At 41.0% G+C, this 17,487-nt stretch overlaps 1 protein-coding gene across 2 annotated transcripts in view; it reads left to right on the top strand.

Annotated features, from left to right (window-relative positions):
* Positions 1–17,487, top strand: part of TRIM36 (tripartite motif containing 36) — a 367,128-nt gene that overhangs the window by 309,453 nt on the left and 40,188 nt on the right. For both annotated transcript variants that reach the window (XM_053701564.1, XM_053701563.1), the window contains one exon: positions 616–906. In XM_053701564.1, coding sequence (XP_053557539.1) covers positions 616–906 — 291 coding nt within the window. The remainder of the gene's footprint in view (positions 1–615; positions 907–17,487) is intronic.

Below are 17,487 nucleotides of genomic sequence, written 5' to 3'. Positions count from 1 at the left end.
CTTGAGGAAATAGTGCTGCCATCTAGTGCTCTTGCTAATGTATAACATTCTTGCAAAACTGCTGCCATATAGTGCTGCAGACACATGCACACTCCTTAACCTACCTACCTGCTTTTCAACAATAACAAGAAAACAAAGCAAATGTGATAATAGAAGTATATTGGATAGTTGCTTAAAATTGCATGTTCTATCTGAATCATGAAAGATACATTTTGGGTTTTAAGTCCCTTTAACCATTTTATATTACCATCTCAAAGTCTTTTAATGTCACTTTAATTTTAGTATTCTTATATTACCTCCTGCTCTAGTATCCTCTAACCTCCCTTTTAAGACCTCTTTATAATGGCCTAATGCTCAGACAGTAATGTATCTTTATATGTATAACTGATGGAGAGCATCTGTTCAACAAAAATGGTAAACCTGACACAAAGGCAGCAAACAAAGGATTGAGATAGAATGTATGCAGTATGTTTTATGTGCGTTTCTTTTGTGTTTTCTATTTGTCTTGTGCGTTATTTTCAAATGATCTATTTTTCTCTATTTTAGAGGCGATAATGTTTTATTACTTATTGCACAGACAGTTTCAATTTGTCGTACATGTTTTTTTTCCTGCAGCGTTAGATGTACCAGAAATTGATTTAGACCAGAGCAGGATGTACAACAATGCTCAGATTTGCTGGCAAGAGTCTGGAGAAGCAGATTCAGCAGACAGCTACGTGCTTGAGTACCGTAAACTTGATAAAAACGAGGATATCTTGTGGAAGGATGTTGAATCAACCAGTAATAGTAAAGTTCTTTCTGATCTTGAAATGAACAGCTCTTATTGCTTTCGAGTACAAGGATTTAGAGGTACTGTCAACAGTCCCAAAAGCAAGGAGGTCATCTTACACACTCCACCCGCTCCAGGTATAGTTCCTTTTTATTATTTTACCTGATGTGCCTTATACTCTAGCAAAATATTATCAGAAATACCTACATTTGGAATGTATATATTATAAAGTGCTCTCTTTTGTGCTATTGTGTCTAACATGTCACTCTGTTCATCATTAAAGTGATGGTAAATGTATCCATTCTAAATAACGGCTAATGAATTAAACTACTATGAAAGCTTCAGTCACTATATTGTTTTTAAAATATAATTTGCTATTCTAATATACTCCGGCATTGACACCCTCCGCCCCCATTCAACTTCCTTATTCTATCAGCGCAATCTCGATTTCTGTCCCAACCGCTCTGTAATTATTCATGACGCAATGCTTACATGTAAAGAATGCTAATATTCTGAATGGCGTAATGAACGCATGCGCAGAAGATCTTCTTTTTTTTTTTCTTCTCCTTGATACATGCCAAAATGCCAGAAATTTGATTGGCGCAAGGAAAACACCCAATAAAAAAAAAGAGGACTAAGTGTTAGGGCTGCCGGAGCGATCATTATAACAGTAGCGGTTAGAAAATGAAATACCGAAGTTAGACTGCAAAAGTAAGTTTTTCATGAATGAAACCAATTATTATTTTTTTATTTTACATCTGACTTTAATAAGTAGTTTGTCAGAGTTTACCATCACATTAACCAATATAAATTTGTCTATGGTATAAGTGAAGCCACTGAACTTTCTTATTGTCGTGCTTCTATCCTTTTGAATATGAATGGATATGTAAGTGTAGTGCCTAAAACTCAAATGACATTTCCGTTTCCTAGTTGGAGTGCACTATTTTCTTTAAAGTGAAACTCGCATGATATTGAAAGCTGGATTTCACTGTATTCTGATCAATTGTAGACTATCATCCTTTCTCCTCTAGGGAATCCCCTTCTTTCTTATGTTGCCTCCTTTACAAGTGTCTATTGAATCTGACTCCGTGTTCACAGAACATTTTTGTAATATTTTTTAATATATCATTTCTTTCATGTAATTAGCAAGAGTCCATGAGCTAGTGACGTATGGGATATACATTCCTACCAGGAGGGGCAAAGTTTCCCAAACCTCAAAATGCCTATAAATACACCCCTCACCACACCCACAAATCAGTTTTACAAACTTTGCCTCCTATGGAGGTGGTGAAGTAAGTTTGTGCTAGATTCTACGTTGATATGTGCTCCGCAGCAGGTTGGAGCCCGGTTTTCCTCTCAGCGTGCAGTGAATGTCAGAGGGATGTGAGGAGAGTATTGCCTATTTGAATTCAATGATCTCCTTCTACTGGGTCTATTTCTCTTGTTAAGTGTGTTCAGTCCACGGGTCATCCATTACTTATGGGATATATTCTCCTTCCCAACAGGAAGTTGCAAGAGGATCACCCAAGCAGAGCTGCTATATAGCTCCTCCCCTCACATGTCATATCAAGTCATTCTCTTGCAACCCTCAACAAAGAAGGAGGTCGCGAGAGGAGCTGGAGTTTTTACTTAATTATTCTTCAATCAAAAGTTTGTTATTTTAAATGGCACCGGAGTGTGCTGTTTTTGTATCTCAGGCAGTATTTGGAAGAAGAAACTGCCTGCGTTTTCTATGATCTTAGCAGGCGTAACTAAGATCCACTGGCTGTTCTCGACATTCTGAGGAGTGGGGTAACTTCAGAAACTGGGAATAGCATGCGGGGTCCTCCGCAAATGAGGTATGTGCAGTACATTATTTTCTGGGAATGGAATTGACTAAGAAAATACTGCTGTTACCGTATGATGTAAGTACAGCCTTAAATGCAGTAGTGGCAACTGGTATCAGGCTGATAAATGTATGCGCAGTCAAGTTATTTTCTAGGGACTAGAATTTGACTGAGAAAATACTGTTAAAACTGAAATAATACTTAAGCCTTATCTGCAGTGGTAGCGACTGGTAGCAGGCTTAGTGATAACTTTGCATGACATTGGAAAATGTTATTTTTTAATAAAACGTTTACTGGCATGTTATTCGTTTTTGTGAGGTACTTTGGTGATAAATCTCTTTGGACATGATTTTTTTCCACATGGCTGACATATATTTTCTGCATGGAAACCGTTATATCAGGGCTCCCACTGTTGTGAGAGGAATCTTGTTTTAGCGCCTTGTTGCGCAGTTATAATTCTAGCACAGTCTTCCTGCTTCTTCCTCCTTGATCCAGGACGTCTCTAGAGAGCTCAGGGGTCTGCAAAATTCATTTTTGAGGGAGGTAATCAGTCACAGCAGATCTGTGACAGTGTGCTTGACTGTGATTAAAAGCGTTAAATCTTAATTGATATCCGTTTTATCCGTTTTGGGTATTGAGGGGTTAATCATCCTTTTGCTAATGGGTGCAAACCTCTGCTAATATTACACTTCTTGTTAAGAATTGTTTAATTATATCTGTATTTTGAAGCGCTGCAGCGTTTTTTATATTGCTTGTAAACTTATTGAAAGTGATTTCCAAGCTTGCTAGTTTCATTGCTAAGTCTGTTTAAACATGTCTGATTCAGAGGAAACTGTTTGTTCATCATGTTCAAAAGCCAATGTGGAGCCCAATAGAACGATGTGTACCAATTGTATTGATATTGCTTTGAATAAAAGTCAATCTGTACCGATAGAGAAACTATCACCAGACAACGAGGGGGAAGTTATGCCGCCTAACTCTCCTCACGTGTCAGTACCTGCGTCTCCCGCTCGGGAGATGCGTAGGATTGAGACGCCAAGTACATCTAGGCCCTTACAAATCACTTTACGTGATATGGCTAATGTTATGAAAGAAGTGTTATATAATATGCCCGAATTAAGGGGCAAGCGCGATAGCTCTGGGTTAAGGACAGAGCGCGCTGATGACACGAGAGCCATGTCTGATACTGCGTCACAATTTGCAGAACATGAGGACGGTGAGCTTCATTCTGTCGGTGACGGTTCTGATCCGGGGAGACCGGATTCAGAAATTTTAAATTTAAGCTTGAGAACCTCCGTGTGTTACTAGGGGAGGTATTAGCGGCTCTGAATGATTGCGACACGGTGGCAATCCCAGAGAAATTGTGTAGGTTGGATAGATACTATGCGGTACCGGTGTGTACTGACGTTTTTCCTATACCAAAAAGACTTACAGAAATTATTAGTAAGGAGTGGGATAGACCCGGTGTGCCTTTTTCCCCTCCCCCGATATTCAGAAAAATGTTTCCTATAGACGCCACCACACGAGACTTATGGCAGACGGTCCCTAAGGTGGAGGGAGCAGTTTCTACTTTAGCCAAGCGTACCACTATCCCGGTGGAGGATAGCTGTGCTTTCTCAGATCCAATGGATAAAAAATTAGAGGGTTATCTTAAGAAAATGTTTGTTCAACAGGGTTTTATTTTGCAGCCTCTTGCATGCATTGCGTCTGTCACGGCTGCAGCAGCATTCTGGTTTGAGTCTCTGGAAGAGGCGATTCGCACAGAGCCATTGGATGAGGCTTTGAGCAAAGTTAGAACCCTTAAGCAAGCTAATGCGTTTGTTTCAGATGCCGTAGTACATCTAACCAAACTTACGGCTAAAAATTCCGGATTTGCCATACAGGCGCGCAGAGCGCTCTGGCTTAAATCCTGGTCAGCGGATGTAACTTCCAAGTCTAAGCTACTTAACATTCCTTTCAAAGGGCAGACCTTATTCGGGCCCAGCTTGAAGGAAATTATTGCTGACATTACGGGAGGTAAGGGCCACGCCCTTCCTCAGGACAGGGCCAAACCAAAGGCCAAACAGTCTAATTTTCGTGCCTTTCGTAACTTCAAGGCAGGAGCAGCATCAACTTCCTCCGCTCCAAAACAGGAAGGAACTACTGCTCGTTACAGACAGGGTTGGAAAGGCAACCAGTCATGGAACAAGGGCAAGCAGGCCAGAAAGCCTACTTCCGCCCCTAAGACAGCATGAAGACAGGGCCCCCTATCCGGAGACGGATTTAGTGGGGGGCAGACTTTCTCTCTTCGCCCAGGCTTGGGCAAGAGATGTGCAGGATCCCTGGACGTTGAAGATTATATCTCAGGGATACCTTCTGGATTTCAAAACCTCTCCTCCACAAGGGAGGTTCCATCTTTCGAGGTTATCAACAAACCTAGTAAAGAGAGAGGCATTTCTACAATGTGTACAAGACCTCTTAATCATGGGAGTGATCCACTCAGTTCCGCGATCGGAACAGGGACAAGGATTTTACTCAAATCTATTTGTGGTTCCCAAAAAAGAGGGAACCTTCAGACCAATCTTGGACTTAAAGATCTTAAACAAATTCCTAAGGGTACCATCGTTCAAGATGGAAACCATTCGAACCATCCTACCCATGATCCAAGAGGGTCAATATATGACCACAGTGGACTTAAAGGATGCTTACCTTCACATACCGATTCACAAAGATCATTATCGGTACCTAAGGTTTGCCTTTCTAGACAGGCATTACCAGTTTGTGGCTCTTCCCTTCGGGTTAGCCACGGCCCCGAGAATTTTTACGAAGGTTCTGGGCTCACTTCTGGCGGTACTAAGACCACGAGGCATAGCGGTGGCTCCGTACCTAGACGACATTCTGATACAAGCGTCAAGTTTTCAGAATTCAAAGTCTCATACAGAGATAGTTCTTGCATTTCTGAGGTCGCATGGGTGGAAAGTGAACGTGGAAAAGAGTTCTCTGTTACCACTCACAAGGGTTCCTTTTCTAGGGACTCTTATAGATTCTGTAGAGATGAAGATTTACCTGACGGAGTCCAGGTTATCAAAGATTCTCAATGCTTGCCGTGTCCTTCATTCCATTCCAAGCCCATCAGTAGCTCAGTGCATGGAGGTAATCGGCTTAATGGTCGCGGCAATGGACATAGTGCCATTTGCGCGCCTGCATCTCAGACCGCTGCAACTATGCATGCTCAGTCAATGGAACGGGGATTACTCAGATCTGTCCCCTTTGCTAAATCTGGACCAGGAGACCAGAGATTCTCTTCTCTGGTGGTTGTCACCGGTTCATCTGTCCAAAGGAATGACCTTTCGCAGACCAGATTGGACGATTGTAACAACGGATGCCAGCCTTCTAGGCTGGGGAGCAGTCTGGAATTCCCTGAAGGCTCAGGGTTCGTGGACTCGGGAGGAGAAACTCCTTCCAATAAACATTCTAGAATTAAGAGCAATATTCAATGCTCTTCTAGCTTGGCCTCAGTTAGCAAGACTGAGGTTCATCAGATTTCAGTCGGACAGTATCACGACTGTGGCTTACATCAATCATCAAGGGGGAACCAGGAGTTCCCTAGCGATGTTGGAAGTCTCGAAGATAATTCGCTGGGCAGAGTCTCAATCTTGCCACCTGTCAGCGATTTATATCCCAGGCGTAGAGAACTGGGAGGTGGATTTCCTAAGTCGCCAGACTTTTCATCCGGGAGAGTGGGAACTTCACCCGGAGGTATTTGCTCAACTGATTCGTCGTTGGGGCAAACCGGATCTGGATCTCATGGCATCTCGCCAGAACGCCAAGCTTCCTTGTTACGGATCCAGGTCCAGGGACCCGGGAGCGGTGCTGGTAGATGCATTAGCAGCCCCTTGGGTTTTCAACATAGCTTGTGTTTCCACCTTTTCCGTTGCTACCTTGACTGATTGCCAGGATCAAACAGGAGAGGGCATCGGTAATTCTGATAGCGCCTGCGTGGCCACGCAGGACCTGGTATGCAGACCTAGTGGACATGTCGTCCTGTCCACCATGGTCTCTTCCTCTGAGACAGGACCTTCTAATTCAGGATCCTTTCAACCATCCAAACCTAATTTCTCTGAGGCTGACTGCCTGGAAATTGAACGCTTGATTCTGTCTAAGCGGGGGTTTTCGGATTCGATTATTGATACATTAATACAGGCTCGGAAACCTGTGACCAGAAAAATTTACCATAAGATATGGCGTAAATATTTATATTGGTGCGAATCCAAGAGTTACTCATGGAGTAAGGTTAGGATTCCTAGGATATTGGCTTTTCTACAAGAGGGTTTAGAAAAAGGTTTGTCCGCTAGTTCGCTAAAGGGACAGATTTCAGCTCTGTCTATTCTTTTACACAAACGTCTGGCAGAGAATCCAGACGTCCAGGCCTTTTGTCAGGCTTTGGCTAGAATTAAGCCTGTGTTTAAAGCTGTTGCTCCTCCGTGGAGCTTAAACTTGGTTCTTAAAGTTCTTCAGGGTGTTCCGTTTGAACCCCTTCATTCCATTGATATTAAGCTTTTATCTTGGAAAGTTTTGTTTTTGATGGCTATTTCCTCGGCTCGAAGAGTTTCTGAGTTATCTGCCTTACATTGTGATTCTCCTTATCTGATCTTTCATTCAGACAAGGTAGTACTGCATACTAAACCTGGGTTTTTACCTAAGGTTGTTTCTAACAGGAATATCAATCAAGAGATTGTTGTTCCATCATTATGTCCTAATCCTTCTTCAAAGAAGGAACGTCTTTTGCATAATCTAGACGTGGTCCGTGCTCTGAAGTTCTACTTACAGGCAACTAAAGATTTTAGACAAACTTCTTCTCTGTTTGTCGTTTACTCTGGACAGAGGAGAGGTCAAAAGGCTTCGGCTACCTCTCTCTCTTTTTGGCTTCGTAGCATAATACGTTTAGCCTATGAGACTGCTGGATAGCAGCCTCCTGAAAGAATTACAGCTCATTCCACTAGAGCTGTGGCTTCCACCTGGGCCTTTAAGAATGAGGCCTCTGTTGAACAGATTTGCAAGGCTGCAACTTGGTCTTCACTTCATACTTTTTCCAAATTTTCCAAATTTGACACTTTCGCTTCTTCGGAGGCTGGTTTTGAGAGAGAGGTTCTACAGGCAGTGGTTCCTTCTGTTTAATGTTCCTGCCTTGTCCCTCCCTTCATCCGTGTACTTAGCTTTGGTATTGGTATCCCATAAGTAATGGATGACCCGTTGACTGAACACACTTAACAAGAGAAAACATAATTTATGCTTACCTGATAAATTTATTTCTCTTGTAGTGTGTTCAGTCCACGGCCCGCCCTGTCTTTTTAAGGCAGGTTCTAAATTTTAAAATTATAACTCCAGTCACCACTGCACCTTATAGTTTCTCCTTTCTCGTCTTGTTTCGGTCGAATGACTGGATATGACATGTGAGGGGAGGAGCTATATAGCAGCTCTGCTTGGGTGATCCTCTTGCAACTTCCTGTTGGGAAGAGAATATATCCCATAAGTAATGGATGACCCGTGGACTGAACACACTACAAGAGAAATAAATTTATCAGGTAAGCATAAATTATGTTTTCATAGGTTCTCTGTTATGGGTCGTAGAGATTCATCTCTTACCTCCCTTTTCAGATCGACGATATACTCTTATATATACCATTACCTCTACTGATTCTCGTTTCAGTACTGGTTTGGCTTTCTACTACATGTAGATGAGTGTCCTGGGGTAAGTAAGTCTTATGTTCTGTGACACTCTAAGCTATGGTTGGGCACTTTTATATAAAGTTCTAAATATATGTGTTCAAACATTTATTTGCCTTGACTCAGGATGTTCAACATTCCTTATTTCAGACAGTCAGTTTCATATTTGGGATAATGCATATGAATTAATCAATTTTTTTCTTACCTTAAAATTTGACTTTTTCCCTGTGGGCTATAAGGCTCGCGGGGGCTGAAAATGCTTCATTTTATTGCGTCATTCTTGGCGCGGACTTTTTTGGCGCAAATTTTTTTTCTGTTTCCGGCGTCATACGTGTCGCCGGAAGTTGCGTCATTTTTTTGACGTTTTTTGCGCCAAAAGTGTTGGCGTTCCGGATGTGGCGTCATTTTTGGCGCCAAAAGCATTTAGGCGCCAAATAATGTGGGCGTCTTTTTTGGCGCTAAAAAATATGGGCGTCACTATTGTCTCCACATTATTTAAGTCTCATTATTTATTGCTTCTGGTTGCTAGAAGCTTGTTCACTGGCATTTTTTCCTATTCCTGAAACTGTCATTTAAGGAATTTGATCAATTTTGTTTTATATATTGTTTTTTCTATTACATATTGCAAGATGTCTCCGTTTGTCCCTGAGTCAGAAGCCACTTCTGGAAAAATGCTTAACTGAGTTTCAGTTCTACCAAAGCTAAGTTCATTTATCTTAAATGTTATAAATGTTTATCTTTAGCTATGGTTTGTAATAAGTTATTATGATATACTTTTACATGCAGATTCCATTAGTATTTATGCTTTATACATTTCCATTCTTAAGTGCAAGAAATGTTTAGAAGATTTATAAGAAATATTTTTTCTGATTAAGGCTATGTCTGACTTCGTGCCTTCTAATACGATTTTTAGGTCTTTTTCACTTCTTTTTTAATTATTGAAGTTTCAAATGACCAACAACATACTGATTTATCCTTCTCTGATGATGTTTTTTTCTCTTTCAGAAATTCTCTTCATCAGATATTGACACTAACAAATCTACTTTTTTATATAATTTCTTTATTATTAAAGTACATTTGTTCTTTGTTGAAAAGGTGTTGATTATTTTGGATATTAAGGTAACTAGTTCTTTAAGACTAGCTGACACTATTTCTGCCTTTTTATTTCTTCTGTGATTTCAGAGGTTTTCTTTCCAATTCCCCATACTAGGGAATGGAATAGGCTGAGAATTTTCTTTTATTTTTTATATTCTTTGTCAGCAGTTAAATTCAATTTGGAGGGTTCTCCAATTTATTGGAGCTATCTCTACTCCTACTAATTATGCTATTGTTTTTATAGCAAAATAGTATTTATTTTCCTTTATATAGTTGTATCTTATTTTTGGAAAATTATTTAGTTTCAGGTACTTTTCTTGGTCCTGTGATATTGCAATTGCTTCATTTTTTCTGTTTACTTTAAGATCAAGTATCAGATCATGATTTATTTTAGCATTGTTAAGGGACAACATTTACTAGACTAGGTGCCGTTGCATTTGTCTTGTTGTTTTGCATTTTGCATGTCCTCTGTTTTGGCTGGTCCTTTAAACTGGACTATCATGCTAATGATTTCATTTGTGTCTTCATTTTATTGAATATATTCACAAATGAGGGTTAATCTATGTCTTTAGCTATTTTAGCTAGAAGAATTCTGTGATTTAAAAAAAAAAAAAAAAAAGAAAATCCATATTTCTTTTGTTCTAAGATAATCAATTATAATTGGATTCAATTCTTAACTGTTACTATGGGCTTCAATATTGAGTTCTAAGACTAAAACTTTAAGCTTATACTAGTTTGGTTGTTCTTATTAAGGAACGAATCCTGAGTTCTTTCCCAAGTAACATGTTTTTAATTGGGGTTCGAAATTAGCTCCCTAATGTTGCGATGCACGTGCCGTATTCCAGCTTGGCTGGTAAGGGGCAGGTTAAGACTTCTTTGAAATTTATTTGGTTCTATTTTGTCCAAATTTCTTTGATTTTATTCCAGTAAGGCTAACACTTTCTTTCAGTGTGTTTCTATCCTATATATTTTGGATACTGTTGAGGCATGGCTGGGTACCCATGGGGTTCAAGCGCTGCTCAGACCTGGAATCTTCTGGGGTTTTTATTCCAGTTCCTTTTCTAGGAACTGGGTTTTGGAGTTTTATTCAAACTATTCTGCCTTTTTGTGGTCATTGATAGCATTATTTGTTTTCTTTAGATACAATAAATGCGTATTCTTCATTTTTCTGTTTTCATTCAGATTATTTCCTGAGAATGCGGATTCTCATATGTTTCACTTGCTCTTCAGGACATAGAGGATCTTTTTTCAATAGCTCTTGATTCCTCACGCAAGGGTCACCTTTTTTTTTTTAGGTTTCCAGATGGTTTATGTCACTATCTTTGTCTCTATCAGACAAGGGACAATTTGTATTGGGTTCCGTCTGTCGGTACCTTTAGTCTCTATTATTTCCTTCAGTTGCTATATATGCATAGAAGTTTTAACAGCATTGGATTCAATTCCCTTTGCTCATTTTCAATGGAAAGATCCTTTCCAGCTTTTTATGAGTGTTGTTTCTTCAAGAACATGGTTGGAGGATCAATTAACCAAAAAGTTTATTGATTCCTCAGACAAGAGTAACCTTTTTTAGATTTCCGGATAGATTCAGTGTCCATGACTCTGTCTCTGTTGGACAGGAGACGTCTGAAATTGGTTTCAGCTTATCGAAACCTTCAGTCTCAATCATTCCCTTCGGTAGCCTTATGCATGGAATTTCTAGGTTCTTATGACTGCTGCATTGGACGTGTTCCCCTTTGCTCATTTTCACATGCGACCTCTTCAGCTCTGTATGCTGAACCAGTGGTGCCGGGATTATACAAAGATATCTCATTTAATATCTTTAAAACTGATTGTTTGACACCCTCTGATGGCTTCTTTTTTTCTTCCAACCTGGACTGTGATCTCAACAGATGCAAGTCTGACAGGTTGGGGAGCTGTATGGGGGTTTCTGACAGCACAAGGGGTTTGGGAAATCTCAGGAAGCTCTTCAGTCATGGCCTCTTCTAAAGAGAGAATCGTTCATTTGTTTTCAGACAGACAATGTCACAACTGTGGCATATATTAATCATCAAGGAGGGACTCACAGTCCTCTGGCTATGAAAGAAGTATCTCGAATACTGGTATGGGCGGAATCCAGCTCCTGTCTTATCTCTGCGGTTCATATCCCAGGTATTGACAATTGGAAAGCGGATTATCTCAGTCGCCAAACGTTACATCCGGGCGAGTGGTCTCTTCACCCAGAGGTGTTTCTTCAGATTGTTCAAATGTGGGGACTTCCAGAAATAGATCTGATGGCTTCTCATCTAAACAAGAAACTTCCCAGGTATCTGTCCAGATCCAGGGATCCTCAGGCGGAAGCAGTGGATGCATTGTCACTTTCTTGGAAGTATCATCCTGCCTATATCTTTCCGCCTCTAGTTCTTCTTCCAAGAGTAATCTCCAAGATTCTGAAGGAATGCTCGTTTTTTCTGCTGGTGGCTCCAGCATGGTCTCACAGGTTTTGGTATGCAGATCTTGTCCGCATGGCTTCTTGCCAACCGTGGACTCTTCCGTTAAGACCAGACCTTCTGTCACAAGGTCCTTTTTTACCATCAGGATCTCAAATCCTTAAATTTAAAGGCATGGAGATTGAACGCTTGATTCTTAGTCAAAGAGGTTTCTCTGACTCTGTGATTAATACTATGTTACAGGCTCATAGATCTGTATCTAGGAAGATATATTATCGAGTCTGGAAGACTTACATTTCTTGGTGTCTTTCTCATCATTTTTTCTGGCATTCTTTTAGAATTCCGAGAATTTTTCAGTTTCTTCAGGATGGTTTGGATAAAGGTTTGTCTGCAAGTTCCTTGAAAGGACAAATCTCTGCTCTTTCTGTTCTTTTTCACAGAAGGATTGCTATTCTTCCTGATATTCATTGTTTTGTACAAGCTTTGGTTCGTATAAAACCTGTTATTAAGTCAATTTCTCCTCCTTGGAGTTTGAATTTGGTTCTGGGGGCTCTTCAAGCTCTTCCGTTTGAACCTATGCATTCACTGGACATTAAATTACTTTCTTGGAAAGTTTTGTTTTCTTTTGGCCATCTCTTCTGCTAGAAGAGTTTCTGAATTATCTGCTCTTTCTTGTGAATCTCCTTTTCTGATTTTCCATCAGGATAAGGCGGTGTTGCGAACTTCTTTTAAAGTTTTTACCTAAGGTTGTGAATTCAAACAACATTAGTAGAGAAATTGTGGTTCCTTCATTATGTCCTAATCCTAAGAATTCTAAGGAGAGATCATTGCATTCTTTGGATGTAGTTAGAGCTTTGAAATATTATGTTGAAGCTACTAAGAATTTCCCAAAGACTTCTAGTCTATTTGTTATTTTTTCCGGTTCTAGGAAAGGTCAGAAGGCCTCTGCCATTTCTTTGGCATCTTGGTTGAAATCTTTAATTCATCATGCTTATGTCGAGTCGGCTAAATCTCCGCCTCAAAGGATTACAGCTCATTCTACTAGGTCAGTTTCTACTTCCTGGGCGTTTAGGAATAAAGCTTCGATTGATCAGATTTGCAAAGCAGCAACTTGGTCTTCTTTGCATACTTTTACTAAATTCTACCATTTTGATGTGTATTCTTCTTCTGAAGCAGTTTTGGTAGAAAAATACTTCAGGCAGCTGTTTCAGTTTGATTCTTCTGCTTATAATTTCAGTTTTCTTCATTTATAAGATTTAAAAATTATTTTGGGTGTGGATTATTTTTCAGCGGAATTGGCTGTCTTTATTTTATCCCTCCCTCTCTAGTGACTCTTGCGTGGAAGATCCACATCTTGGGTAGTCATTATCCCATACGTCACTAGATCATGGACTCTTGCTAATTACATGACAGAAAACATAATTTATGTAAGAACTTACCTGATAAATTCATTTCTTTCATATTAGCAAGAGTCCATGAGGCCCACCCTTTTTTGTGGTGGTTATGATTTTTTTGTATAAAGCACAATTATTCCAATTCCTTGTTTTTTATGCTTTCGCACTTTTTTCTTATCACCCCACTTCTTGGCTATTCGTTAAACTGATTTGTGGGTGTGGTGAGGGGTGTATTTATAGGCAATTTGAGGTTTGGGAAACTTTGCCCCTCCTGTTAGGAATGTATATCCCATACGTCATTAGCTCATGGACTCTTGCTAATATGAAAGAAATGAATTTATCAGGTAAGTTCTTACATAAATTGTTTTTCAGCTATCCAAAGCATACATTAATTGCATAATTTAACATAAATGTATTTATTTATAATTTGTGCGATTAAAAATTTAACATTTTTAATACTGGCTAAATTAACCAGGACCTGGTTTTCCCTCAGAGCGCATCGGGCCAGCTGTTTAGTCACAGCCCGGCCCGACCGCACCATTACATTCAATGCAGCTTGCTCCTGCTGTCAGACAGAGCAGGAGCGAGCTGCATTGAATGTAATGGCGCAGTCGGGCCAGGCTGTGACTAAACAGCTGGCCCGATGAGCTCTGACGGAAAACCAGACCTGCTCAGTAGAGCACAGAGAGCGGGTCTGGAAAAAATTTGGCCCTTTAATTCGCATAACTCCCATCAATCTAGGGGCTAGGTATAAATAATAAGCTCAGCACTATATCATGCAAAGCATAGTTCCAAATAACCTGATTTAATATAAACAATCCAAATGATGACTATTATATCTGGGTTGCACATAAGCCAGGGGTAGTTGTAAACTTATAGTGTCCTGAAAAAGTAGAAAGTAAACGTCTGTATGTAGACGTACTTTAGGCTAAGGACATAACCATAAAACACAATACCATGTGCAGGAGCTCAGTGGAGTGAAGCAGCTAGTGTTGTACACAGACCAACTAATTGCAAACCAACTAATAGATTATGAGATTCATTAATAATCGATTACGAAAATAGTTATCGATTTATGACGATTAGTTGTTGCAGCTCTAGTAGAATCTGAGGTGAATAGAAGGAGGGAAGGGCGCACAGAGAAGCCAGATCTGGGTGTAGTATGTTATGGTATCAAAAGAAAAACAGACATTCATGTGCAATATACACTCACTTGGTAAAACCCCAATCAATATGAGGTAAGGTACTGGCGTGGAGGCTGTATCAAGCCTTATGTGACATCCAGCGATGCTTTTCACTGCATAGGATTTCTCCCCAGTGTTAAAATGTGCTTCCTCCACGAAAGTCCTTTTTCATCTATTTTGTTAGCCTGTTTTCATCTCCTATATCCCCCTATGTTCAGTAGGGAACTGGATGGGGCTATATAGAACAGACTTTAACTTCCATGCGAACAGGTGCTTTACAGGTCTCCACATGCACCTTCCCAGTGCAGACTGATATATAAAATGTATATGTGTGTATGTGTATATCTGTCTGAAGTCATAATTGTGTAGTACCACGTCTATTATCTGACACGAATACCTATACATTAAATTGTAGAGATAGTCAAAATCATTCTTCAGCACAATATGTCCTGTATAAATGTTCAGCATCATTTTGCAGCACTGAGTGCTCACCATCAGTTTCTAGGCACCCTGCATCATTATGCAGGGTAGCCTGTTCTGTTTTAGTGTATGAACCTTCAACATCAGTGTATAGACAACAGTGCAGCATGTATAGGCCATACTCTCATGCAATTGCTTGCCCAAAAGCAGGGGACAGGATTGAAAAACAGAGCTCTTCTACAGTCTTAAATTTTGCCAATTGGTGATTGCAGGTTTTCTGCCTACAGCTTGATACTTTTCTTCTTTAACGGGAAGAGTCCACAGCTGCATTCATTACTTTTTGGAAATCCAGAACCTGACCACCAGGGGGAGGCAAAGACACCCCAGCCAAAGGCTTAAATACCTCCCTCACTTCCCTCATCCCCCAGTCATCTTTGCCACTTGTCACAGGAGGTTGGCAGAGAAGTAGTAGGGACTGGAGTTTTAAGTAATCCTATCAGCCACTCAGTGAGAGCATGGAGGAAAGTTAGAGTCCGGAGATGCCGGAAGAGTTTTCCTGCGAACCCATCCCGACTCAAAATAACAGCTCCTTGGTAATCGGCGTTGACAAGTTTTGTTGCCTACCTTTATTCACTCAAGTCCATGTCAGAAGCGAGGCTACTATCTATAACACTTGAAGGGCTGTGTTCCTGTTCCACGGCATAGATTCCGGTAAGATTGTTTCATTTTATTTCGATATGTGAATGTAATGTTAACAAAAGAAGGTAGGGTCTCATCGGGACTCCTTTTATCTTAATAAGGAATCCTGGGTTAATATCTCCTGAGGGGGGTTATTGAACAGGGGGGACTTTAATCATGTTTGTTATGTGGTTCTATCTGCTAATGTGTAGCAATACCTAGGCTCTCGGCCTTTCGGAACATAACGGCCTTATTTCAGTGACGCAATCTCTTGAGATTGCACGGTGCTCCTCGTGATGGGTGCGGTTAAGTTGTGTCTCGCTTCCAAATGCTGACTGTGTGCGACAGTCTAAGGCTTGTGAGTTGTCTGGTTTACAGGAGTTGGTGCGTGCCCCAGTCATTGGGGGTGTAAAGAGGGTGCCAGTTAGTTTTTGTCATCCTAAAATTATGGAGGATTCCGATATGTTCGACATGGATGTCTCCGATACGGAGAATGCGTCTTGTGATGAATATGAAATGGCCCAGGTAATCAATGCCCATCAGTTATTTTCCGATTGCCATTCTAGAGTACTCTCTTCTCCTGTACCAGGGAGCTTAGAGTGCGTTGAGCCATCCGCCTCTGAGATTTCCATGTCCCGTGAGGTGCAATTCCCAGATCCTTTCTCGGCTACGCAAGCAGGTGTCCCTATGGCCTTTACTCCTTCTCCAGAGGGTGGCTTGTTTCCTCCAGAGGTTACAGCACGGTTCCGCATGGCCATTTCTATGGCGTTGACTCATTTATATCTCCAAACTGAAATATTTCTAAGATACTGTCCCTGTTCTGCTAACCAGGGCCCGTCAGGCGTGCGATCACCTGATTCAGTTCAGCCTTCTGAGGAAGCGCTGGCCTCTGAGGCTTCAGGGGCCCCAACCTCAGAGCCAGGGTCCTTTGTTGATCCGGCGAGGGATGATTTTTCCTTCTGTTATAGGCTGGCACGTCTTTGTGCTCTTTTAAGACATGTATGTTGGAGGATCCCGGGCCGAGTGATCCGAGGCCTTAGATGCTGGATGGCAAATTGGATACGACTCTGCTCAGAGTTGCATCACTTTAGGAGGTGGTGTGCAGGGGTTCCCTGCCTTCTGTATGGAGCTGCAAGGCTCCAGCTTTTACCCTGTTATAGAGGTTTCTTTTTGGAATAGCGATCCTTCAAGGATCTCTGTCTGTTGTCTCTTCCATATTATTCCCTTGGTCTGACCACGGTCTCGACGTTCGGGTGTTTGTGCGTCCTCGTTGCAACTTAACAGTGAAGTTTCGAGGTCGGTTACAGACGGTCGCCCTTCTGGGGTCAGGTAGTTGACCATTTATCCTCAATGTTCCATTAGAGCTTCGTGGAGGGGGCCTTACGTCTAACTCTTTGGGATGGCAAGTAAGGTCCATGGTTCTCATTCACCATCGGGTGTTGATGCTACCTTGCCAGTGTGTGTAACGCGTGTTAACGCTTGTCTACAAGATTTCCTTGCGATCCAATTGCACTGTGTGGTAGTTAGATCTTTCTATCAATTCCGTTTTCTCTTGTTAAGTGTGTTCAGTCCATGGGTCATCCATTACTTATGGGATATATTCTCCTTCCCAACAGGAAGTTGCAAGAGGATCACCCAAGCAGAGCTGCTATATAGCTCCTCCCCTCACATGTCATATCCAGTCATTCTCTTGCAACCCTCAACAAAGGAGGTCGCGAGAGGAGTTGGAGTTTTTACTTAATTATTCTTCAATCAAAAGTTTGTTATTTTAAATGGCACCGGAGTGTGCTTTTTTTCTATCTCAGGCAGTATTTGGAAGAAGAAACTGCCTGCGTTTTCTATGATCTTAGCAGGCGTAACTAAGATCCACTGGCTGTTCTCGACATTCTGAGGAGTGGGGTAACTTCAGAAAATGGGAATAGCATGCGGGGTCCCCCGCAAATGAGGTATGTGCAGTACAATATTTTCTGGGAATGGAATTGACTAAGA

This window comes from Bombina bombina, chromosome 2 (genome assembly GCF_027579735.1).
Source record: "Bombina bombina isolate aBomBom1 chromosome 2, aBomBom1.pri, whole genome shotgun sequence".
Taxonomy (NCBI): domain Eukaryota; kingdom Metazoa; phylum Chordata; class Amphibia; order Anura; family Bombinatoridae; genus Bombina; species Bombina bombina.
Note: the sequence above shows the minus strand (reverse complement) of the source record. Positions and strands in the feature narration are given on the sequence as shown.